We start from the raw sequence: 26318 nt of genomic DNA on the forward strand, positions 1-26318 counted from the left end.
TAAGTTTGAACTCTGGAACTTGGTTTGTTGTCAGTAAAAGCAGGAATACCTACACAGGTGGAGACCCTTGGGCTGACACGGAGTCCTATTCTAATCAGATTTTCCACCTTCACTTGTGCCATCAAAGACTGTTTTCAGTTCTCTGTTCTCACTTCCACATATCTACTTTTTCCTTAACAAATTAGCACCTTAGGTTTATTAATTCCACCAACAGATGGTCCTGACACATACAGGCCTCCCTGTGAAAACGTTTGGATTTTTAATCAGGATGTGTTCTGCCCACACAGAGTTCCTCCCCAAGCTGCATCAATAGCATCAGGCCTTGAGGCATTTCAATAAGGCCCAGGTTGCCGAGCTGCTGGCAAACTGCCCTTCCCCCTCCAGTCTCCCCAGTGCATCCCAAATACTGAAGAGATGGGCTGAAATCCTTATTGGAAAGCTGTCGTGCAGAACCACTATTTGTTCTGAGCCTGTGACTGTAAAGGCTTTTGGGAGGAAGGTAGCTGTCCACCCTCCCGGCAATTGACGGAAAGAGATGAGTGCCCACGGCTAATCTACTTGCTGATGAGGGTGTTTACTGTGAAGTGCTCACACTGATTTGCTGTGACATGGTAGTGAAAACAGAACATACCAATCAAAACCCAAGTCCTTTCTATGGCAACTTACACATTACAACATAGCCACATCGTCAGCAGAGAGAGACCCAAGCAACATCAGCCAGGTGGCCAGGCACACACGGGTCTCCTGGTTATTTCCAATCAGGTTCATATTAGACACCTGTCTCTTCTCCATGCTTTTATTTTAGGCCTTGATGATCTCTGCCAAATAGTATTTTGTTCCAGCTATCTGCAAGGATCTGTGCCAGGGTGGCAAGAGGGCTTAAGAGGATCCAGTAAACACTTACCCTTCTAAGAGTCAGGGACTGTCCCAGATGCTGCAGATAAAAAATACATTTCATATGAGCCCCATCATCCTGGATGGTATATCCTAGAGCAGGGGTTTGCAGCCTCTGGGATCTAATGCCTAATGATCTAGGGTGGCGCAGATGTAATAATAATAAAAATAAAGTGCACAATAAATGTTATGTGCTTGAATCATCCTAAAACCATCCCTCCCCATCCCCAGCCCCAATCTGTGGAAAAATTGTTTTTCCACAAAACCAGTCTCTGGTGCCAAAAAGCTTAGGGACCACTGTCAATCACTCTAAAAGAGGGGCTAAGACCCAGAATGCAGCCCCGGACACAGGATCAACCCAAATCTGCCTTTGAAGGCTTGGCGGAGGGAAGAGAGGTACAGGTCCCCAAAGCCTGAGTGTGAGTTCCACGAGCTGGAGGAGGAAGGGTCTAACCCACTAGGGTCTAACTCACTGCAGAGACACATGGTCTACTCTCTGCTACCCCAGACACTCATACCCCGATATCAGACGGTGATACAGGCTCAGTACCCGGATAGTGCTATTGCTGAGGTCAAGGGAGACAGGTCTGAGGCCAGCATCTCTCCAAACAGAGGACTAGCCACACTTGAGGTGGCTTTCTTCTCATCTAGCCTCTTAGGCAGAGACAGTTTTCACAGTCCTAGGTTTCCAGCATGCATGCACACACACACACACACACTCCTCCTTGAAAGAGATTAGACATCAAGAAATCAGTTGAAAAAGGGGTAGTTTTGGTTCCCCCACACCCTGCCTGTTGGTTTTCATTTCACTGACTCGATGGACATGAGTCTGAGTGAACTCCGGGAGTTGGTGATGGACAGGGAGGCCTGGCGTGTTGCGATTCATGGGGTTGCAAAGGGTCAGACACGACTGAGCGACTGAACTGAACATAAGAATAGTACAGGTTCCTAACACCATTCACAGAGATTCTAGATCAATCAGAATGATCAAATATTTTGCCCATCTTTGCAGCTTCTCCAAGGGTAATGCCCTCTTGGTCCCATCCAGGCTTCAGCTTGTTTCCCTGACCATCCCCTCTACCTTATTGGGTTCACCTGGGCTTGTGTTCAACCTTCAGTTCAGTTCAGTCGCTCAGTCATGTCTGACTCTTTGCAACCCCATGGACTGCAGCATGCCAGGGTTCCCTGTCCATCACGAATTCCTGGAGCCTACTCAAACTCACGTCCATCGGGTCAGTGATGCCATCCAGCCATCTCATCCTCCTTCGTCCCCTTCTCCTCCTGCTGTCAATCTTTCCTAGTAGCAGGGTTTTTTTCAAATGAGTCAGTTCTTCACATCAGGTGGCCAAAGTATTGGAGTTTCAGCTTCAACATCAGTCCTTCCAATGAACATTCAGGACTGATTTCCTTTAGGATGGACTGGTTGAATCTCCTTGCTCTCCAAGGGACTCTCAAGAGTCTTCTCCAACAACACAGTTCAAAAGCATCAATTCTTTGGTGCTCAGCTTTCTTTACAGTTCAACTCTCACATCCATACATGAATACTAGAAAAACCATAGCTTTGACTAGATGGACCTTTATTGGAAAAGTAATGTCTTTGCTTTTTAGTATGCTGTCTAGTTTCGTCATAGCTTTTCTTCCAAGAAACAAGCATCTTTTAATTTCATGACTGCAGTCACCATCTGCAGTGATTTTGGAGCCCAGAAAAATAAAGTCTCTCACTGTTTCCATTGTTTCCCCATCTGTTGGCCCTGAAGTGATAGGACCAGATGCCATGATCTTAGTTTCCTGAATGTTGAGTTTCAAGCCTGCTTTTTCACTCTCCACTTTCACTTTCATCAAGATGCTGTTTATTTCTTCTTCACTTTCCGCCATAAGTGTGGTGTCATCTGTGTATCTGAGATTATTGATATTTCTCCTGGCAGTCTTGATTCCAGCTTGTGCTTCATCCAGCCTGGAATTTCCCATGATGTACTCTGCATATAAGTTAAATAAGCTGGGTGACAATATACAGCTTTGACGTACTCCTTTCCTGATTTGGAACCAGTCTGTTGTTCCATGTCCAGTTCTAACTGTTGCTTCTTGACCTGCATACATATTTCTCGGGAGGCAGGTAAGGTGGTGTGTTATTCCTGTCTCTTTAAGAATTTTCCACAGTTTGTTGTGATCCACACAATCAAAGGCTTCGGCGTAGTCACTAAATCAGAAGTGGATGTTTTCTGCAACTATTGCTATTTCAATGATACAATGAATGTTGGCAATTTGCTCTCTGGTCCTCTGCCTTTTCTAAATCCACCTTGAACATCTGGAAGTTCACAATTCACATACTGTTGAAGCTTGGCTTGGAGAATTTTGAGTATTATGTGCTAGCATGTGAGATGAGTGCAATTGTGAGGTAGTTTGAACATTCCTTGGCATTGCCTTTCTTTAGAATTGGAATGAAAACTGACCTTTTCCAATCCTGTGGCCACTGCTGAGTTTTCCAAATTTGCTGGCATATTGAGTGCAGCACTTTCACAGTATCATCATTTAGGATTTGAAATAGCTCAATGGGAATTCCATCACCTCCACTAGCTTTGTTCGTAGTGATGCTTCCTAAGGCCCAGTTGACTTCACATTCCAGGATGTCTGGCTCTAGGTGAGTGATCACACCATCATTGTTATCTGGGTCATGAAGATCTTTTTTGTACAGTTCTTCTGTATATTCCCGCCACCTCTTCCTATTATCTTCTGCTTCTGTTAGGTCCATACCATTTCTGTCCTTTATTGTGCCCATCTGTGCCCTTATTCTATCCTTTATTGTGCCCATCTTTGCATGAAATATTCCCTTGGTATCTCTAATTTTCTTGAAGAGATCGCTAGACCTTCCCATTTTATTGTTTTCCTCTATTTCTTTGCACTGATCACTGAGGAAGGCTTTCTTATCTCTCCTTGCTATTCTTTGGAACTCTGCATTCAAATGGGTGTATCTTTCCTTTTCTCCTTTGCCTTTAGTTCCTCTTCCTTTCCCAGCTATTTGTTAGGCCTCCTCAGACAGCCATTTTGGTGTTTTGCATTTCTTTTTCTTGAGGATGGTCTTGATCACTGCCTGCTATACATTGTCATGGAACTCCGTCCATAGTTCTTCAGGTGCTCTATCAAATCTGCTATTTCCTATCTAACATGCTCTCTGAGCCTCAGTGGTTGCATCTGTAAAACGGAAGCAATAATACTGACCACATGGGCTTCTCAGGGTTAGAGAGATGTGTGCATAGCATCTGGTGCAGCTCCTAAACCCTGTCTGCCTTAACAAAGCATACAGTCTAGGGGGCTTATAAACAACAGAAATTTATTTATCACAGTTTCGGAGACTGGAAGTCCCAGATCATTGTGTCAGCGTTCTGGGGTTCTGGTGAGAGTCTTCTTCCTGGCTGCAGAATGCCAACTTCTCATATCATCACATGGGGGAGAAATTCTTTGGGGTCCCCTTGTGGAGCACTAATCCCATTCCTGAGCGTTCCAGCCTCATCTTCCCCCAAAGACCCACCTCCAAATGCCATTACAGTAGGGTGTAGAGTTTTGACATATGAATGGGGAGTGGGGCACATTTGTTCCCTAACACTTGGAAGTAGGCAGTAACTGACAGCTGCCAGATCCCTGTGCCTGTTGTCCTGGACCCAGTTCCTGCTAGATGCAGTGGATGTTCATCAGGAAAACAGCCCTTGGAAGGATCTGGTAGCCAACCTTACCCATTCTTGGATCGAACTGACTGGCTAAATCAAGTATGACAAGCATGTAAAGAGTGGGCCCTGGCAGAGGCTGTTCTGAGCACTGTGACCTTTCCCAGTCCTAAGCTTCCTGTTCCAGGGCCCTGTACAGTCAGCACTGTTTGGGTCCCTTCAATTTCCAGCTGCCCAGGATCTAGTTGCAAACAATACAGGAAGATATCAAGCTTCCCTGGTGTCTTACCAGTAAAGAATCTGCCTGCAATGCAGGAAACCTGGGAAGATCCCCTGGAGAAGGAAATGACAACCCACTCCAGTATTCTTGCCTGGAAAATCCCATGGACAGAGGAGCCTGGCAGTCTACAGTCCATAGGATAGCAAGGAGTCGGACACAGCTGAGTGACTAAACCATCAGCAGCACATGAGGGTGTCAGAGGGATTCCTGTCTAGATTGGGATGTTTGATGAGTACTGTGTAGGACCCATTCCAAACCTCTGACGCTGGGGTTGATCCAGCCCTTCCTGAACAGATGCCCAGCAAGTTGCCCTGAAGTCTTTGCAAGTGGACATCTCTTCAGAAAAGTCATTCTTGATAGAGCGATCCTCTTCCAACACAATTCTACCCAGTGCCTCTCTCAGTGTATTCCTGAAATATCAAGGCTGCCTTCGAGAAGATAATCTTCAAACAAAATCCTTTCCCCTCATTGGGTATAGACTGATTCACTAGCTCCTTATGGTTTGAAATTAGTTTGTCTGCAGTGATGCTAACTTGATTGTACCTCTCTCCCTCCCTCCTCTCTCCCCTCTCTCCATCTCCCTCCACCACACACCCCCACACCCACACATTACTTGAAAAAGTATTCCTGAACTCAGAATAAAAGCACTGTGGCTCCCACTTGCCGTAGGAAAGACAGTCTTGAATGCAAGGTCACTGTTCATTCCAGAATGGTACAAAATGCTTCCTTCCTGAGATTTTAGTTGATTATTACTATTGGTGGCTAACTACCAGAGTAAAAACCACTGACCTTAGCCTCAACAACGGTCTCTCTGGCACAAAAATGTGTGAGGTGAGTAATGCAGATCAGGTGACCGGAAGGTGAGGAGTAGCTGCCCGTGCAGAGATGAGACCTGGCAGGATGGATGAGTCAGTCACCCAGTGTGTGTTAGAAGATTGTGGCGAGGCGTCCACGCTTGTCAGGGATTTGTCTGGCTGCATCACCTTAGAGCTAAATTGAGTGTCCTGTAAACTCCAGACTGCTCACAGCCAGGAAACAGCCTTTCCCATTGTCATCACTGAGGCTGGTGAGCATGAGCCGATTTTGAGAATGTTCCAGGGACAGTCAAAACACAGAGTCTTCCAGGGTCTCAAATCCAGCCTCCTCCACATAACTTATGACTTCAGTTTCAGTGGAACCAGTTTTCTGCAAAACAAAGAATCCTTCCTTAGATGTTTTCTAGAGAACTTTTCCATTCTTTGAATTTCTTTACAGTTGGTTTCAAGTCATTTTGCTCTTAAAAATGGTAAATGTTCACTGAAGAAAATATGGAAATGAAGTAGGAAGAAGACCAAAAAACACCCATAAACTTACCTCCCAAGCACAGCCCACTGTCTCTCCAGCCCTTTTCTCTAGCTGTTGAGTTATCGTTACAGTTACTTGGAGAGCTTTATAAGTTGACTGCTTTTTGTGCAGCATCATTTCATATTTTAAGTTACTTACGGCCAGCCCTCTGTACCCACGGGTTTGACTCTTTTCTGTAAGGGGTTCTAGCACCTGCAGACACTGGTTACCCTCAGGATCTCCTGGAGCCGTTCCCCCTGCAGATGCTGAAGCATGATTGTATGTTTTTGGGCTGTGTCATTTTGAATAGCTTCATTGTACACTATCCAAAGTTCACTATAGTCTTCCCCTAAATTGGGGTGTTGTGTCCTATTTTGGCTATTATAAATAATGCTAATATTACTTATAAAATTTGTGACCAAAAATAAACTTCCTGTAAGAGATCATATTCCTCCACCTTCTTTACTCATTCAGTGTATTTTTTTCATATTTTTAATTGAAGTATATTTGATTTACAGTGTAGTGCTAATTTCTGCTTCACAGCAAAGTAATTCAGTTATAAAATATATATGTTGTTTTTTATATTGTTTTCCATTATGCTTATCACAGGATATTGAATACAGTACCCTGTGCTATATGTCAGGGCCTTGTTTATCCATTCTAAATGTAACCGTTTGTATCTACCAACACCAGTCTCCCAGCCCATCCACCTCCCTCATCTCCTCCCTCTCCCTAAAGTCTTTTCTCTATGTATATGGGACTGTTTCTGTCTTGTAAATAGGTTTATATGTGCCATAGTCTAGATTCCATGGGTAAGCAACATCATATGAGACCTCTCTGTTTCTTACTTCACGTAGTATGTTAATCCCTGTTCATCCATGTTGCTGCAGATGGCATTATTTCATTCTGCCTTATGGCTGGATGGTATTCCATTGTATGTATGCGCCACATCTTCTTTATCCAATCATCTGTCGACGGGCATTTAGGTTGCCCCCAAGTCTTGGCTATTGTAAATCATGCTGCTATGAACATAGGGGTGCATGCCTCATTTTGGATTAAGAATTTTGTCTGGATATATGCCCAGGAGTGAGATTGCTAGATCATGTGGTAATTCTACGTTTAGTTTTCTAAGGAACCTCCATACTTCTTTTGACAGTGTCTGTACCAACCTACAAGTGCCACCAACAATGTAGAAGTCATTCAGCATGTTTTTAATACCTACTCTGCACTGGCACAGGAGCCTGGTGGGCTGTGGTCCATAGGGTCGCAAAGAGTTGAGCGCAACTGAAACGACTTGGCACGACTCTGCGCTGGACACCATGTGACGCGCTGAGTATGCAGTGATGCACCAAGCAGCCATGCGCTCTGCCTTATGTGCTGTGAGTGGTTTGTGATCTACTTAATCTTGGAAGGAACGCTCTCCAGTTGCCAGTGTTGAGACAGAGAATGGCTGGGAACAAGTCTTTAACAAGTGAAATGCTTAGAATAAGAGTGGTTTTTTTTTTTTTTTAGTGAGCCTTTTTTATTGTTCAGCCAGCTCATCCCCTTCCTTGCTCCCTCCCTCTCCTTCCCTGAGTCTCTTGAGTGTAAAAAAACTAATTTCTGACTCAGGTCTGGACAAGCAAAAATGTGTGTAATGGCCTCTCTGGGATGGTAGCCACCCTCTGAATCCCAGGACTCTGGGTACCAGCATCAAGTTCAGAGGAGCCAGCAGTGATGAAAAGCAGAGGGTTTCCTTTCCCATCAGCAGAAGTCTTCCTGGTGGTTTGTCAATAGCTCTAAAGGGCCCCCTCCTCGTCATTGCAGCAGAGGCCCCCAAAGTGGACTGGGCAGGCTGTGCTTTGGGAGGGCGAGGCTGGGACGCTGCTGCCCAGCCCTGGTCCGCTCTGTCCTGAGTCACCTGTGCCCCAGGGGGAGGGTGTGGGCGGTCGAACTGACAGCAGAAGGCAGGCTTCATTCTCCCAGCTCTCCCTGCTTCTCCCCAACCCCTCAGGCTGCCCCCCCCCCACGCCCACTCACAGATCTGCTTTTCATCTGGCCCACTGCAGTGTGGAGGAGGGAACGGCCACCCACTCCAGTATTCTTGCCTGGAAAATGGACAGAGGAGCCCGGTGGGCTGCAGTCCGTGGGGTCACGAAGAGTCGGATACGACTTAGTGACATGTGCATACACACACACACACACTCACTCACTCGCTCACACTCACCACCACCCCAAATGTGAGAGGAGAGCATATTGTCCAGAGGAGCAGCCTGTCAGTGATGGGCTCTGCCATGAATCCTCTGCTTCTTCTGAAATCCACCTGTCTACCTGGAATTGTTCCTTTTGCTACATGACTTGATTTTAATTAACAACAAGCTGCAAACTTTCACAGTAAACTGTTAAGCCTGTTTCTTTTACCAGCCTCAGAATATGCAAGGAAATTTTGGGGGTCCTGAAGGGAAACGAGATACCAGCAGTAATATGTGCCATTAAGAGCCCAGGACAAATGAGTTGAGTCTGCTGCTTAAACCACAGGTGCTTTCCAGGCATGAGTGTGCCAGTCAGAAGGGATCCACAGGACAAATTCACATGAAGCAAAACAACTTTCCCAGGGGGCCACACTCACCTTCCAGAAAAGCTGTGGGTTATCAAGAGCAAGCCAGAGGGTGCCCTGGTAAAGGAGACCACAGGGGTGGAGCTGAGCGCAGGCGTGGGTCTTGAGCCCGCCTTGATCCTCTGCTTCGCTGGGTCAGTTACTACCATAGGCTCAGTCACCGCAGACACCCAGACTGCTAACTCTAAAGATCACTGCTCCCTGCAGTGAGCCATTTTGGTGAGTGTCTGATCAACTCATCCCCTACAACTAGTCACCAGTTGACTTATCCAACCATGAGTCACTTTATCAAAGAGAAAACTAAATGTGTTAAGAAAACTCCCTGATGAGGGTCTGCAGCCCATGGACTGAGTCTGGCTCATTGCCTGCTTTTGTAAATAAAGTTTTATTGTCCAGAGCTATTTGTATATTGTCTGTGGTTGCTTTCACAGTACGATGACTGCGTGATAAACATTTGGCCCTTAAATATATACTATCTTGCTCTTTATAGAAAGTCCCCTGGCCCCTAATGTAAATATCCATTCAGTTTAAGGACAGATTTGACAAGCAACTGAACATCAATACACTTAGCAGCGCAAGACCTTGGTGACAGAAGTTAAAATCTAAATAAATAAGGTGAGATGTTGTGTTTACAGATTGAAAGACTCATTACTGGTAAGATGTTCCTTCTCTCTAAAATCACCTGATCAGGATCCCAGCAGCCTTTTTTGCTGAAATTGATAAACTGTCTCTGAAGCTTGTGCTAAGTCACTTCATTTATATCTGACTCTGTGTGACCCCATGGATTGTAGCCTGCCAGGCTCCTTTGTCCATTGGATTCTCCAGGCAAGAATACTGGCGTGTGTTGCCATGCCATATGAAAATAAAAAGGACTTGGAATAACCAAAACAACTTTGAACAGTCATGTTTGGAAGTTTTAAACTACCTGGCCTCCAGATTTACAATAAAGCTTCAGTTTCAAGACAGTGTTGTATTGGCATACAGATAGACAGTAATCAAGAAATAGACACACATATGCATGGGCAGCTTATTGTCAGCAAAGACACCAAGGCAATTCACTTTTCCCACTTGATGCTAGAACAACTGAACACATGTTGATAAGTGAGTGAGTGGTTACACCTAAGTGCTCTGAGTGCATAAATGGCACCTACAAAAACATATTTGGGGAAGTCATTTGCCTGCTCTATGGTTCTTTATATTTAGAAGCTAGGGAAAATTCCTCTGAAAAACTTAGGGGTACTCAGGGGCAGAAACATGAATTCTTAAAATGTCAGAGTTAAACAGGTCATTGGACGCATCTATGCCTGTTACTGTACAGAAAAGGAAGTCAAATCTCATGGGGTTGAAGGAATTGCCCAAGGTCAGTTAAAAGATGGCTGATAGAAAATAAAAATTCATGTTTTCTGACTGGTGAGGACCCTCATAATTGAGTAGGACCTTTGCAATATTCAGAGATTGTAATGAACATGTATTGAAACAATCAGCCGAAGAGCAGAGTGACTAAAGCAGTATGAAGACATCTGGCCTCCTGGGTAAAAGCCCTTTCTTGTAACATGGAAAACGAGTGGCTCAGTGACAGGACCCATTGGTCCCTGGGCAGATATGACATTAGAGAGCCTTCAGTATTACCTCATTGTTGATGATTACAAAGAAATCGTTAATATTACTTTTTGGCACTGGAACAGGTGGAAACAACTTGGTCCATAAGTGGCATCTGAAAACAGAGTAAAGGAGGGAGACAGATGAGCAAAAGCCGCCTTTCTTGTGCTTTAGTAGCTGCTCTAAACAGTGACCTGGTTAATCCCCAAATCTGCCAGTTTGTAAATTCAAAATCTTCATCGACGAAGACCTCCAAGTACCTACTTTGTAATAATAGTTGAAGAATGTAGGGGTACTGCAAGGCTTTGATGTGACTTATGATCCAAGAATGAGAAAATGACAACTGCTTCATGTTGGTATGTGTTGTCAGCCCTGATTTCTGACAGTGAGGGGCATCACATGTGTGGGCTTCCAGGTCACCTGTGATGCTGATGCACCCTTCCTCCTATGTATTGGCTCTCGGTCTACTTTTTTTCTCCTTTCTGAACTGCCGCCACCACCACCACCCCCCGGTATAGATGCCATCTTATATAACATTTAAAATAGTGAAGCTGTTTAAGATAAGTCATTTTCTTTATTAAGGTTTGTTTGTTTTGATGTGGACCAATTTTTAAAGTCTTTAACTTGTTACAATATTGCTTCTTTAAAAAAAATATGTTTTAGTTTTCTGACTATGAGGCATGTGGGATCTTAGCTCACTCATCAGGAATCAGACCCACACCCCCTGCACTGGAAGGCAAAGTCTTAACCACTGGACCTCCAGGGAAGTCCCCTAAAAGTCATTTTCTAAACTATGAAAAAGCTGAGATAGAATATGTTCTGCAGCCTCCTAAGTGGCACTTGACCTTCCTGGACGCCAGAGGGTTGAGAAGTTCCTGTGGGGGCTTTGGCAGGCTCTAGGATTGGTTGCCACATCTGCAAGATCTCTAGAATCTGGGAACGATCGGCAGCTCTGGGGCCAGATAACGGAAGGGCCAGGCTAGGACTCGATACCTCATGATTGGGGGTCATAACACAGGAGGCACTGTGGTGACTTCAGCATCCAGTGGGCTGCCTTCCTTTCCCTGAGATGTAACAGACGTGCCCTGGGGGCTCAACAGAAGCACCCAAGGACTGAGTGGAAGACAGTCAAGGAAGCAAAAGAACACAAATGTGAAACCTTCACAGAAATTAGCAGACTGTCGGCAAATTCAAGAAGGGGACATCCAGCGACTGAGGCTATACTGAGCTCTGTCCATTTTCTGTAAATCACCTGTTTCCCAGTTTTTTCCTTAGTCCACACTCATCTTGGAAAGGCTGTCCAGGAAGACACAGAAGTACTGTAGACTCCACCTGATAACAAGAGCCCTCCATCCAGTGGATGCCTGGCGAGAATGTAATTCAGTATTCAGATCCCAGTGAAAGCACCCTAAATAAAAAGAATACCTACATTCTGCAGATGAGTGAGAAGATTAACAAGATGAAGCAGATGGTCATCATAACTGCAATAAGGAACCACTCTGTCCAGGGCTTCTGATCATCCTTCCCTAATGAAAAAAGAAAAATCAGAACTAGAATTAGCGGTAGGTAAGAGGAATGACTACAGTAGGGCGTCAAGAGGCTTGGCTCTGAGTTGCAGGTGCTGCGTGGTGCTTAACTTTCCCGAGTCTTAGGTTTCTTATCTGTAAAAGGTAGCAGGCATCTCACAGAGCTGATGTGAGAGTGAAATGAAACAATGGCAGCGAGACCAGTTTTAATCTTAAAACATTATTTAATCACTGAACAGGTATTTATGGGGTATATTCTAGGTACTATTCCACCCAGATCTTGGCGTTTAGTGCTTTGGGTGAGTCATAAGGATTTTAGATGAAAAAACTGTAAAAATGTAAGCCTAATCAGTAACCTAATTGCGTTGCAATCAAAGTATCTTACAAAGTTGGACTTTTAGAGGAAGTACAGTATGGAATAATACTTGTAGGTAACAACAAAGGTATCAAACTCTGTTGAACGTACTTTACAATCTTGTTGTTTAGTTGCCAAGTTGTGTCCGACTATCTGTGATCCCATGGACTGCATCACACCAGACTTCCCTGACCTCCACTATCTCCCAGAGTTTGCTCATATTCATGTCCATTGAGTCAGTGATGTTATCTAACCATCTTATCCCCTGCCACCCTCTAGTCCTCAATCTTTCCCAGCATTTATAGTCTTACAATTTACAATCTAAATTGTCCTCAAAGCAGGTGTTGGAATCATGTCCATTTCACAGATAGGGACGTAGATGCTAACTGCCCTGATTCAGTACAGAAAGTGTAAATGCCATCCGACTCAAGTTAAATTTCCTTCTAATCTACATTCAGGGGGTAGATCTTTCTATGGGCTTTAATGATAGCTTTGGGGTGTGTGTGTGTGTGTGTGTGTGTGTTTTCATTTAAGGTACTGGAAATGCATTCAAGAAAAACCAAATGGTGTTTAGGGAATAATCTGCTTACTAAACTTCCTGATTCATTTTTAGAGAAGATGAAAATATCGAGTTATCTCTCGAATATACTGGCCTTTCTGTGTTTGTTTATTCCTTTTTGCACCCATCTAGTCAGTATTTATTGAGCTCCTATTGTGTATTGGACTCTATACACCTTGCCGGGAGACAGGGTTAAAAGAACCCATTTGAGACTTCTCTTCCTGCAATTGAGGGAAGAACTCGCTAAGTAAATAAAGACACAGGTAATTAAGTGACAGCAGCTCTAAATACAGGGGTGAGACAGACACACCTCACCAGGGGTCCTAATCCTCAGTTTGCCATTAACAGTTGCTTTTATAAAATCAGGAGTAAATGTAAGTGCAATTTTCAAGTCCTTGTAAATATCTTAAGACTTGGGAAAAAACCCCAAATACATAAAACTCAAATCTTTCAAGGTGTCAGGATGGAGAGATGTCTTGAGGATTTAATGCTTGTGATTCCAGTGTTCCCTGATCTCTTGCATTATTTTTTTTTTTTTTTTTTTGCCTCCTGAGAGCTCTTACTTGGGGTTGATCCTCTATCTCCCAAAAGCTTTAATCTCTCCTGCTTCATCTTTCCCCTTCTGCTTTCAAATATTCATAGAACCCTTTATCTTGAATAAGCCATTACTTTGCTTTGCCATCTCTCAGTGATCATCAAATACCATCTTACTTTATTTCCTAGACTCATTTGTTGAATAAGAAATTGAGGCAGCTTCATTTTCCCATCTCAGAAACCACTTTTTAAAATCCTGGATGACTTCCTCCTGGTTGAAGCCAAAGGATGGTTGGTTTCTTTTTACAACTTTATCTTCCCTGACCTTCCTCTGAATTTCAGACTTGATGGTTATGCCCACCTGGAAACCAAGCCACTGAATCCTCCACCCAAATCTTCCTCTCCTTCAATATAATTTCCTTCCCTCCTTAATTTCAGCTGGCCCTCTCAGCTCAACCTTGATCTCTTGGTGTTTTTCCACTGTGATCTATTCTTTGAACTTTGAAAAGTTTGTTGAGCACAGCTTCGTCTTTTAATTCCGTGGCTGCTTCTCCTGCATCTTTATTCCTGCCCATCTCTTGGTCTGGATCTGAGATTGCCCATAGATGGAACCCACTGGCATGTGCCTCAAAGCTGACAACATTCAAAACTAAACTCACACCCTTCTTCGCATCAAAGCAGCTTCCCTCATGACCCCTCCGTTTTGGTCTTCACTCTTCCAAGTTCCCAAACTGGAGTCTTTGGAAGTTACTTTGATTCTCCTCAATCACCCTAGACCCCCACCTCCTTTCCTCACTGGTTCTGTTTACATCAGTGCCTGACACCCAGCCATAAGTGCGAGAGGCATGCTTTTGTCTGTGGCTCAGCTTACACCAGTGCATCACATGCGACCAGAATTATGAGAGGCATGCTTTTGTCTATGCCTTTGCCTAGTCTTGTTGTGAAGGTGGCCATTCCGGATCTCAGCTTCCTCATTTGTAAAAACAAGGGTGTTGAAGTAGGACCCTTAAATATGCTCTCAATCCAGCACATTTTCTGGTACCCTGAGTCAGTCCAGGGCACCATCATTTTGTGTATCCTGATCTCTCACATAATTAATTTTAGTATATTTTCATTGGTGAAAGTAGTAGAAGAGAACAAAAGAGAGAAGTCAGCAGTAACTGGCAGTCACCAACAGGTTATTTTCTATACACATTTTTACATTCACTTTTTAGGTACCGGACACTCTGCAAAGGGCTTCCTGTGTAATCTCAGCTGATTTCTCAAAGCAGTGCTTCAGGGTGGGCACTGCTGTCCACATCTTGATGGTTGGAGGAGCTGCAGCAGAGACGGGCAGAGTCGGGGAGCCAGTGGAGGAGGCAGGACTTGCTGAGCGGCTGCACTCTTACCCAGAGTGCAGGGACCCCGTCCCCCAGACTCGGAATACACTGCACGGGCAGGTGCCTCGCAGAGCACATCCTAAACAGCTCCCCGCTGTGCAGCACTGTCAGCGATACCACTTCCCTGCAGGGCAGCCCTGCTGCGCTGCTGCTCAGTTCCCAGGCGGCTGCGTTTTCAGGCTGTGTCTCCAGGAGGAGGAGGCTGCCTTGCATGCCACTACTCCTGCGGTTCCCCAGGCTTTAGTCGGGACCGAATCACTTTAAGTGATTCACTCTGACCGTGGCATGTAAAAAGAAGTTTCATGTGATTACAGCTACTTTACACACCGGCAGTAGCCATGGTTTGTAAAATGATGAAAAACAGAGGCTCAGAAAGACAAACCTTTTGTTTTCCCAAGTACCACAGAGACTCAGTTATTCTAGGATTAGTATTCAGTTCTCTGGGTTGTCACCAAGTGTCCTGTTAAACCTAGTTTTTACTGCACATGGCTACTATAAAGAGCAACTGGGATGAACTAGAATACCATCGAATCAAATAGTGTCACTTTATTTCCCACTCTGATTTCATGAATAAGGGACCCTGCCTGCCTCACTGCCCCATTTCTGAAGCTCACCGTTCCACACAGTGAGCCGTTACCCAAGTCCCCTGACAAGCACATTCAGAAATTCCACACTAATCCACATGGGATCTAAATTTAGCAAGGGTTATGTCAGGAACAGACTTCTTCCTGTTTTCAATGGGTTAGACAGGTGAAACTTGAGTCCTGCAGGAAGAATGAGCAGTGTTGTAAATATTATCAGCGTGGCACACTGGGTCCCATTGGTGTCTCAATTGTGCAACTCATTGCAAGCAGTGTGTCAGGTCCTGATAAGAGTGCCGTTTACTTGTGAATGTGGTTACACAAATCTTTTCAGTTAAACTACTGTCTTGCTGTTCACTTCAGTACTTGCATTAGTAAGTGAAGATGCTCTATGAATTAGCAAAATTTAGAGAGACAACTGATTTTATTTCTTTTGATATAAAAGTTGGTGATGCCTGCAGGGTGAGAAGCAGTCATGGTTCCTGCCTGGAAGAGGTGGCACTTGAGTCATTTCTCCCCTCCTGGCTTCTGCGGTGTCCCAGCTTTGTTTTAGAACCAATCTTTTACCATCACCTGAGGACAGAACTAACCCAGACACCAGAGCTGAGGTCAGCTTTTCTTCAAAGAAAACCTAAACTGGCAGATAAATTTAGTGCAGGAAAAAGTGTTCACATATTCACTACCAAATGAAAACTACCTGGGGATTATCTAATGTTACATTATTTTTTCATGCAAAAATGAGTTGAGAATCAGTTATGTGACTAAATGAATTAAAGACAGCACCTACTCTGACTTCGCTGAAAGTTGAGTAGGGGAAGAGTCCCCGCTCACAGTATATATCCTTTGGGTCAAAATGAAGAATTTTACTTCTGTAAAAGTTCAGAGGCTCCTCAGTACATCATTCATTTGAATTTGGGGTCTCTGACATTGGAAATTCTCTGAGGAACAAGTATTTCCAGGTAACTTGAATCTTTTCTCTGACTCAAGAATGACTTTTGTGCCATTGAAGCGGAAGCCGCAGATGTTTCTTTTCAAGATATTGGTGAGCACTGTTTGGTTATGCAGAGGTGAGCTTTACAAAGAGGAAGTCGCAAAGCCTGTCCTGCTCAGGAGGAGAAGCAGTTTAGGCTCTGCGCCTTATTCCAGGATGTGCTCCCAGTATCGGCAACTTGGAGTGTTTGGGAGCTCAGGCTGCCTGGTTTCTGGTGACCGTGGCATCTGTAGTTTCTGACATCTCACCCATTCAGCCTTGAGAATTAGGGAGCTAAGGAAATCTCTGCACGTGTTGTCTGATCTGGGAGTGAATGGTGGGACAGGGAGAGGGGGGAATAGGTAGGATGGTGGTTGAAGAGACCCAGACCCTAGACCCCCAAGTCCCAGCTCTGCCTCTGGCTGCTCTCAGAGCTTTGTCAAATCTTCCCCCTGCTGGCGCTGTAGCCCCACTTGTTCTTAAATTCTATGATCTTTATGGTTCAGACTGATAACTCTTAGACAGTCAGTTTAATTTGGAGGCCTTGTTCCACCCTTAAGCTCTTCGTACGAGCATGACTTTCAGGGAGCCCATACTGATCTTGAATCTGATTTCAGTCTCAACCATAGGTTCCAAGGGAAAAGACTAATTAGTAGATTGATGGGGCTCTTCCAGTGAAGCAGCCATATTCGTTGTCTGTTAAGCCAAAAGGCACTGGGAGGAGTTCTCAGGACATGGACAGGGCTGGATAACCGAGAGGATGCAGATTTGTTAGTGTACGAAGCCTCCTTTGCTTGCCCCTCATTGGAGGGGCAGACTGGCATCATTTGTGAAGGGGCCCCCAAGAGGGGTCACAGACTCACAATGCAAGCAGAAGTCATAAGCATGCCTTTCAGGTGGATGAGCTTTCCGAGACAGCTGTCAAGTGGATTTTGAGCTTCAGCTGGTTTAGGGAGACAAAAAGAGGGGACCAACCTAGCCTTGGTGGACAGAATGTAGATAGTGCAGGACCCAGAGAAAAATGCAGAAAACTTGTACTATGTTCATCTAGGGAAATGGGGCTCAGTGACCCAAAATATGGAAAGGACATGCTTTTGGGGGGGGGGGTGTGCAAATGCGCGCCCGCGCGCGCATGTGTGTGTGTGTGTGTGTGTGTATACTTGTATGCACTCAGGATCCCCTAGAGGGATTGCTGCCAGACTGTTGGTCTCCAGCAGGACTTGGTGAAGCTGAGTGGAAAACTCTTCTTTGCCATCTTCTTCTTCTTTGCAGACTTTTCCACACAGCACCAAGGGCTGTGTGTCTTATAGGGCCCCAGGCAACCCGGAACTTTCTTCCCTGTAAGGGGTTTTCTGGGCTTGCCCTGTCCACCTGCTAAAGCAACTGAGAGTTGTCCTCACAGAGACTTAAGAAACGTAAGTGAAGCACTTTCATCTGGGTTTTCCCACTTGTGACGAGAGGTGTCCCTGAGCAGGGAGCCCTCGGGAGGATCCATCACCTGCTTTGCTCAATAGGGATAAGAACTGACTGAGTTGATTCCTGTAAAGTGATCATCACAGGGCTAGTTCACAGAAGGTGTTCAATAAATCTTAGTTCTTATAACTGTGATCATGAGTGAATACAGCATGTTCAGCAGTAAGGCACCAAGATAATTTCCCTAAATCGTCAAAGCCAGACTAAAAATCAAGTCCTGTCAGAATCCTCAAAAGATTGAATCATAAGCTCAGGCCTGAAGGGAAAGAAAATGCTGAATATTCAGGATACTGGAGAGTAGGAGAGGGCGTCAGGCATGATGGCTCTCACCCTCCGGAAGGTCTGTGTGAAAACGAACACCGTGGACAGCTCACAGGAGGTATTTAGACTAGAGGAGCCTGGAGAGGTCAGTGAAAATGTCCCCATTGCTTGGTCTGCATGGAGGCTGACCAGCTCACGAGCTGACAGGGTGACCCTTTTACTGCTGCTAGCCCCCGTGCCACCCCCCGCCCGCCTTCTGTGCTTGCCCTGTGACCAGCATCACAAAAAAAAACAGGGCACGGACCCAGTCCTGAGGCTGCATTCCAGGTCCTAGCCCATCACTTCCTGGCTCTCACTTGGGCCAATTCCTTAACCCCTCTGCCTCTCTTTTCTCACCTCTAAATCAGGAAAATCCCGTGTTTGTGAAGCTACATAAGATAAAATAAGTGAACGTGCCAGGCACAGTGCCTGCCCCAAGAGCAGGGCCCCACCTTTCTTCTAACAGCTGACGGGCACATCATGAGACAGAGGTCATGCACAGAAAGCTCGGGGGGCAAGTCCAGCTGGTGGGGGCTGGACTTGAAAGCTAAGGGGGAACTCCCTGCTCCTGACATCTGCGGACAATGAGAAAGCTCCCTGCTGGCCCTCCTTGAGGCCACAGGGCTGAACTGTCCTGTTCCCCCACTGGGAACAAGTAAGCAGTGGGGCTGTCAGCCTGAAAACCACAGGAGCCTGGGTGAAAGGAAGCAGTGGCCCAAATCAGCCACCACATTTACCAACCCCAAATCCCGCATTTGTAAAGAAAACCTGAAATTGCCACAAGTTATATCCCCTTCAGGGAATACTGAGGGTGGGTTTTTCGTGTTATTGGGTCAGCTTTGTATTCTATCAGTTTTTGTCACTGTTGACCCAGAAGCCCACCATTTCTTCAGAAAGCTTTGGAATTTGCAGAATTCATTTCCGGTGGAGAGTGAACCTGAGCCCTCTACAAGTGTCTCCTCTTCACCTTTCTCCTGTCTGGTTCGCTCCCTGTTCCAGCACAGTGTGAGGATTTAAAGAAAGACTCCGATAAATAGACTCGGCCAGAATTTTTTTCTTTTCTGAGTGCTGAGGGTGGAGCCAGCAAAGTGTAAAGTGAAGGAGGTGGATTGGAGGGCCTGGAAGGGGATTTCCTGTGCCCCGGGGCTGCTGTGCCGGTTTCCTCACTCATGCACAGCCCATGAATGTCAGGTCCAAGGAAAAAGGCACTACAGTTTCCCTGTAAGAGCCTTGCTTCCATTCCCCGCCCCTGCCCCCACCAAATCTTACTTCCCTCCCTGATTTTCTGCTTCCAGCTATTTTCATGAAGTCCTTACAGTCCTGTGAGTAATAGGTCTTGTTGTAGAAGGTGCTCCGAAAGACAGCTGCCATCCGTGTTTACCTTGACCTCACAGCTGAGCCATCTAAGAAGTGCAGCGAACTTTCCCCTACTCCACTGGGTCTAAGTGCTACGCATCTCAGGGCTAAAGCAATGTTTTTATTTTTAACTACATTTTAATTGGTACTTGGTACCTTCGTCTGATAGATCCTGGCTTTTAGATACTGATTTCATCAAGGGCCCAGTTGTTCGTTTGAGAGGCAACGCCTGTGACTGTGGGAAAGACCAATCACTGGTGTGCAAGACTCAGATCCACTGAGCCTGACCAGTGACATGGCTGGGTGGATGCCCGTGACACTTTTCCACGGTGAAGGCATTACTGTAGGAGACTGTTTTCATTACCGCTTGTTTCATGCATGACATCTGAGCTTCTGGGAAGGGAGGGAGAAGATGATGGACTTTAGAAAAGGAAAAGGCTCACTCAGACCACGAACCCCTCAGGAGACACAGGGTTTTGTTAAACAGAAGATGGCAGAGATAATAAAGGAACAGAACAATCCGGAAGTTAAGAAAGTTACAAAAGGAGAAAGAAGTGTGAAAAGTGGGAAGTTAGCTCTTCAGATAAGGCAGAGAAGCCAGTTGAGGAAGGGCAGCTGATAACAAGGGCAGATAAAATGAAACTACTTCTTCCATCTGAGGAATAAATAAAAAGTGTTCCATACCCTGGAAATCCCAGCGTGGGAGGACAGAGTTTCAAGGCAGACCGAGAGTGCCCAGAGACTGGCGGACCCCTGACCGTTGTGCCCTGTGCCTCCTGACTGTGCGGTGACCTTGCCAGCTGAGCTGGACAGCAGCCCTGACTCCTCCATCCTCCTTTTTCCTCAATCAAAATGTATTCATCTGGTGTCCCTCTCTTGATCAAGATCCTTGGGCTCTCGTGGGTTAACTAGTCAATCGAATTTATTGCAATTTACCAATTGACTCATATCACCTATTTGAGAAAATTATCCATTAATAGCCACTTCTTGGCTGTTTGATAACTACTGAATTATTAAATATCTCTGGGTCTCCATTTCCCTCAAATAAGGGAGGTGGACTTAATAATATCTAACAGAGAGGTGGTATTTGAGTTGGGTCTTGGCGTGAAAATGGAAGGGGAGGGCTCCAGAGTGCCATTTGTGAGACAAGGCAGGAGAGGAGGAAGAATGTTGGAGGAAATGAGTGGAGCGGGGACACTGCCTGGTGGGCTGCAAGCAGAGCATAACTATTGCTGCATCCTCACGGGGTAAGGAAGAGCCGTGTGAAATGTCCCAGAGAAGCCTGGGCTTCCTGTTAGTTTATTAATCATCTTGATGGCGATGGAGAGCCTGCATTGATTAAATTCACTAATGATCCTAAACTGAGCAGGGGAGTAAATTCCAGAAAGGATGGATTTATAAGGTTAGTGGTAATATTAATCAGTGCATCTTCATGACCAGGGTGGCAGTAAATGAATAAGATTTGCCGTGATGATGCCGGGGAGGCATACCTGAGGGCAAAGGATAATGAACCCAGTTCCAAACTGGGAAGCTGTTGTTTAGAAAATAATAATGGGGTGCCAGCTCTAAAGTGCAGAGTGAATAATAAATTAAAAACAAGCTTGAAATAAACTCTCATTCTAGGTCAGGATCTCTCTCAGCACTTTGGTAGGGGGCTGTCACGGCAGGGGGTAGGGGAACAGAAAGTGAAAGGCAGATTGGAAAGAACTTACAAAGAAGGAAATTCACCTGTTACAGGGAGGAAGCTGAGACCTGGGGAGGTTAGGGGATGACTGCCTAGGTTAGGGGCAGCCACTCTGTCCCCTGCAGGGGTGACAACAGATGGCCCTGCCTTCGGAGGACTAAAGTAGCCTGTCTCTCCTTACAGTCTCTGCTGACTTGGCTCATGAAATGTTATCTCTGCATCCCTGACTTCAGTCAGAGAGCTAGACGCTGCTACGGCCACGATGAAAACCTAGATCTCCTGATTCTTCTCTCGCTTTCTTCCTCTCTAAATTCTCTTCACAGTCAACACTGATGAGAATTCAGAACACAAATACTAAAACTTTAGAACTAGCTCCACAGCCAAGGTACCCACCATGGTCTCCAAGTTAGTTTGAGGTCCTCCAACAGCACTGAGAAAAAATAAAAATTTCTAAAACTGTGTGCAGTAATGCTGGGAAGACACCTGGAAATATCAGTACTTTGGGGCCAGTGATTTTTGTACCTTTGAGGAATAACAAAACATTAAGACAAAATTCCACCAAATGCAGGTAATCAAAATTAAGCTTCCGCTATGGGCATTTGATGAAATTCATAACCTTGTTGAAAATTCCCTGCGATGGGTTTGTGTTTCTTCTGTTGGGTCCCCTCTTGGGGAGGAGACAATACCACCTCTGTGTTAGATATTATTAAGTCCACCTCCCTTATGTGAGGGAAATGGAGACCCAGAGATATTTAAGGGAAATGGAGACCCAGAGATACTTAAGGAAGAGGTTGGGGGTCCCAGCCTGGGAAGGAGGGTGTTGGGGGAGGGGGAAAGACTGGCCTTGGCCGAACCATGAAGTAGGAGTGTCTGGCCTGTTTTCTCAGTTCCTCTTTTCCTTTCGCTTCCCTCTCCCAGGAAGGCTCTTGCTGCTCCTCTGAGTCCCAGTAGGGTCATATGGGGGCAGAGCTACAAGGCTGTGCTGATCCTGTGGTGCAACTTCAGGGGCGCCTTTCCCCTTGGGAAACTCAGCAGCTCACCAAGGCCTTGCAGACTCAAAACCATGTTCCATCCCTCGGGCCTTTGCTTGTCTTCCACAGCCTTCCTTGGAAATCTCCCTGCTGTGTCTTTGATCTGGCCTAACATCCACATGGGCCAGTGGGCACTGCCCAGGAATGTCCTCCAGAGATACTCGGTAGCCTAAGTGTCTTATTTCTAAATGGGAAATCATAGCATGTGCTGAAAGAAAGAAATCTCTCCTTTGGTACCTGTCATTAGCTACCTCATAGGATGAGGTACATGACATGCACATGCTTGACAAGCCACAACCACACAGTTAGCTACCAGGATCTCTTGACCAGCTGTAACCACAAAGTTGCTACCAGGATCTCTTAAATGAGTCTTTAATTTGTTCAGGGTTTTAGCTTGTAGCACCCCAGCCATGGTGCTATAGGGCTGAGAGCTCAGGTGTTGGAGTCAGTCAGCCTGGGTTTGAATTCTGTCTCTGCCACTTACTGGCCATGCAGAATTAACCAAACTGTCTAAATGTTCAAAACTTTTTTTTCTCATGTACAAAACAGTTTTGTGGATAGGATTGATGAAAGGGTGCATGTAAAGCCTTTGGCTCAGTGCTTAGGGGGGAGCAGATAGTCAACAATAAATCTTATCTACTGACATTGTTGTTTCTGTTTCACAATAACCTGTGAGGCAGGAGAAGTGGATATTGTCTCCTTAGTTCTGGGAGCCTGAGGATGGGCAGAGAGAAGTGACCTCTTCGAGGCTGAACAAGTAGTTAGCATGTGCCAAGGCTACTATGAAACCTGCACTTGCTATGGAAGACTCTAGAGTTTTGAGAAACAGTAGTTGTTTTTATTAACTGTCCTCTTCTCTCATACAATGTCCCCCTACATGGCCAAGACACACAGGTGACAGCAAACACAGGGAATGCGTGCTCTAGCTTCATGGTGCAAGACCACCTCTCCAACTTACAGGATTACCATCTGACATAGAGGACGAATGGAAATCTGCCCCTTCATTCAGAGCCACCATCATCACCCTTCTCCGATCCCACAGACAGATACAATGATCACCTTATTTGCCTAGTAAGCTAGTCAGTGTAATCATAAACAAAAACATCTGCAGAACCAATATAGGAGCCCAGGCGGTGCCCAATCCTAGACATGGAACAACAGACTGGTTCCAAATCAGGAAAGGAATACATCAAGGCTGTATATTATCACCTGCTATTTATTTATATGCAGAATACATCATGCAAAATGCCGGGCTGGATGAAGCACAAGCTGGAATCAAGATTGCCGGGAGAAACGCCAATAACCTCAGATACGCATGACACTGCACTTACGGCAGAAAGTGAAGAAGAACTAAAGAGCCTCTTGATGAAAGTGAAACAGGAGAGTGAAAAACTTGGCTTAAAACTCAACGTTGAGAAAACTAAGATCATGGCATCTTGTCCCATCAGTTCATAACAAATAGATGGGGAAACAGTGTCAGACTTTATTTTTGGGGGCTCCAAAATCACTGCAGATGGTGACTGCAGCCGTGAAATTAAAAGACACTTGCTCCTTGGAAGGAAAGTTATGACCAACCTAGACAGCATATGCAAAAGCAGAGACATTACTTTGCCAACAAAGGTCTGTCTAGTCAAGGCTAAGGTTTTTCCAATAGTCAGGTATGGATGTGAAAGTTGGACTATAAAGAAAGCTGAGCATCAAAGAATTGATGCTTTTGAACTGTGGTGTTTGAGAAGACTCTTGAGAGTCCCTTGGACTGCAAGGAGATCCAACCAGTCCATCCTAAAGGAAATCAGTCCTGCATATTCATTAGAAGGACTGATACTGAAGCTGAAACTCCAATAGTTTGGCCACCTGATGTGAAGAACTGACTCATTGGAAAAGACCCTGATGCTGGGAAAGATTGAAGGCAGGAGGAGAAGTGGATGACAGAGGATGAGATGGTTGGATGGCATCACCAACTCAATGGACATGAGTTTGAGTAAGCTCCGGGAGTTGTTGTTCCGACTGAGCAACTGAACTGAACTGAGGTCTGTTTTTGCTGAAGGGCTGGGTCTGAATCCAGATTTTGTAGACCCTGACCTTATTCAGTTTTGAAATCTTCTTTATGAAATGAAACAAAAATAAGAATTCCAAATTAGGCATGGAAACATTACAGAAACGGAGACCAGATTAGTAGTTGACGGGTTGGGAATGAAGGAGGAGAGAGAGATGCATGTGCATATAAGAGGGCACAAGGAGGAACCCTTGTGGTAATACATACATGGACCTATGCGTGGAATAAAACTGCATAGAGCTAAATACACACACACATGAGTACATATAGAATCAGTTAGATCTGAGGAAGATGGATGGGTTGATTGCTTGCCACTTTTTTGGGGTAGCATATTGCAGTGCAGGTTTTTAAGAGGTTCCTCCTGAAAGAAACCAAATGAAGTCTACATGAGTTCTTTCTGCATGTTTCTTTGCAGCTGCATATGAATTTATATCAAAATTAAAACAACATATTTTGGAAAAATTGGATAGAAGTGGAATTAGGTAATTCTGAAAAAAATAAATAGGCACCAGACTTTGGAAGAGCTTGTGCTCTTGAGAAGCTTGAATGTTTAAACTTCACCGTTCTTATGGTAAATCCACCTCTGGTCAGAAAGGCAGCAAGCCAACTGACAGGATAAGGCATAGTAGAGACAAAGAAAGCATTTCAAGACTCAGAAATGAACATGTCCACTTTCCAGGAGGATCTGTTACAACCACGAGTAAGGCCACTTGCTTTAAAATAAACAAGAGGTACTCACCCACGTAAATAGGTTGACTCCACTCACTCCAGAGCCCCGTCGCTCTGCACACAGAGCTCACCGCTGCTCTCACTTGAATGTAATACTTAGAAACATCATCAATGATGGTGATGAGCGTATTGGTTGTCATTTTTTCTGTCTAAATGGAAAAAAATAACATGATAAGACTCTTCAGAACATGCTATTTAAATGATGCCAGTGACCAGACTGGAAGGTCATATGCAAGTGACTCAGTGTTCAGCAACCCGTTTAAAATCAATAAGACACACGTCAGTTAGTGTCTTCTAGATCACTTCAGTATGGATGTACTGGCGGTCATCCTTCGATGGAAAGCTAGTAGCAACCAAAATAAATAAAATAGGCAGTTGTAAGATCTCAGTGATCCATCTGGGTCCAACTGATATTTCCAGAGTGAAAGACTAGAGTGGCCAGTAGCAGGATGAGTAACTCCCATCATCTTGTCCCAAGATATTCTGTAATCGCCTAACAACAGGCCGTGGCTTCCATCATACTCAACAGGTGCCAGCAAAGTGCAGTCTATGACATATCTGGCCTGCTGCCTGTTTTTATGGAAACTGCAAACTAAGAGACTTATATATTTCTCAACAATTGAAAAATACAAAAAGTATTTTGTGACACATGAAAATTACATGAAATTGAAATTTCAGTATCCACAAACAGTTTTACTGGAATGGAGTTAATGCCTATTTGCTTGTTATCTGTGGCAGGGCTGAGTAATTTTGGCAAAAACAGAACAGTCTACAAAGCCTAAAATATCTCCTCTGTGACATTTCACTGTAAAAGCTTGCTGATCCCTGTTTCAATGTGTCACTCCTGGCCGGGGCTAGGGAGAAGTGAGGGGTGGAGGGTGCATAAGGAGGTAGGAAAAAGCAGGGCCCTTGTATCTAGGAAAAGGGGGCTTGAATCCTAGCTCTAACCTCTAACTAAATGCAGGGCTAGTTGCTTGACCTCTCTGAGCCTCAGTTTTCTCATTTGTAAAATAGGAATAATACCATCAAACCAATGAATTATCAAATAAAGAAGCCCTAGATGGTGACTGCAGCCATGAAATTAAAAGACGCTTACTCCTTGGAAGAAAAGTTATGACCAACCTAGATAGCATATTGAAAAGCAGAGACATTACTTTGCCAACAAAGGTCCGTCTAGTCAAGGCTATGGTTTTTCCAGTGGTCATGTATGGATGTGAGAGTTGGACTGTGAAGAAAGCTGAGTGCCAAAGAATTGATGCTTTTGAACTGTGGTGTTGGAGAAGACTCTTGAGAGTCCCTTGGACTGCAAGGAGATCCAACCAGTCCATTCTAAAGGAGATCAGCCCTGGGTGTTCTTTGGAAGGAATGATGCTAAAGCTGAAACTCAAGTACTTTGGCCACCTCATGTGACGAGTTGACTCATTGGAAAAGACC

The 26318-nt window shown here is 45.0% G+C and overlaps 1 protein-coding gene across 1 annotated transcript in view; it reads right to left on the reverse strand.

Moving 5' to 3' along the window:
• Window positions 1–5937: 5937 nt before the first annotated feature.
• Window positions 5938–26318, reverse strand: part of IL5RA (interleukin 5 receptor subunit alpha) — a 36843-nt gene continuing 16462 nt past the window's right edge. The window contains exons 8-11 of the mRNA XM_052646753.1: window positions 24895–25033; window positions 11781–11877; window positions 10382–10466; window positions 5938–6018 (exon numbers count right to left, since the gene is read on the reverse strand). Coding sequence (XP_052502713.1) covers window positions 5938–6018; window positions 10382–10466; window positions 11781–11877; window positions 24895–25033 — 402 coding nt within the window. The remainder of the gene's footprint in view (window positions 6019–10381; window positions 10467–11780; window positions 11878–24894; window positions 25034–26318) is intronic.

The sequence above is a fragment of the Budorcas taxicolor genome, chromosome 1 (genome assembly GCF_023091745.1).
Source record: "Budorcas taxicolor isolate Tak-1 chromosome 1, Takin1.1, whole genome shotgun sequence".
NCBI classification, from domain to species: domain Eukaryota; kingdom Metazoa; phylum Chordata; class Mammalia; order Artiodactyla; family Bovidae; genus Budorcas; species Budorcas taxicolor.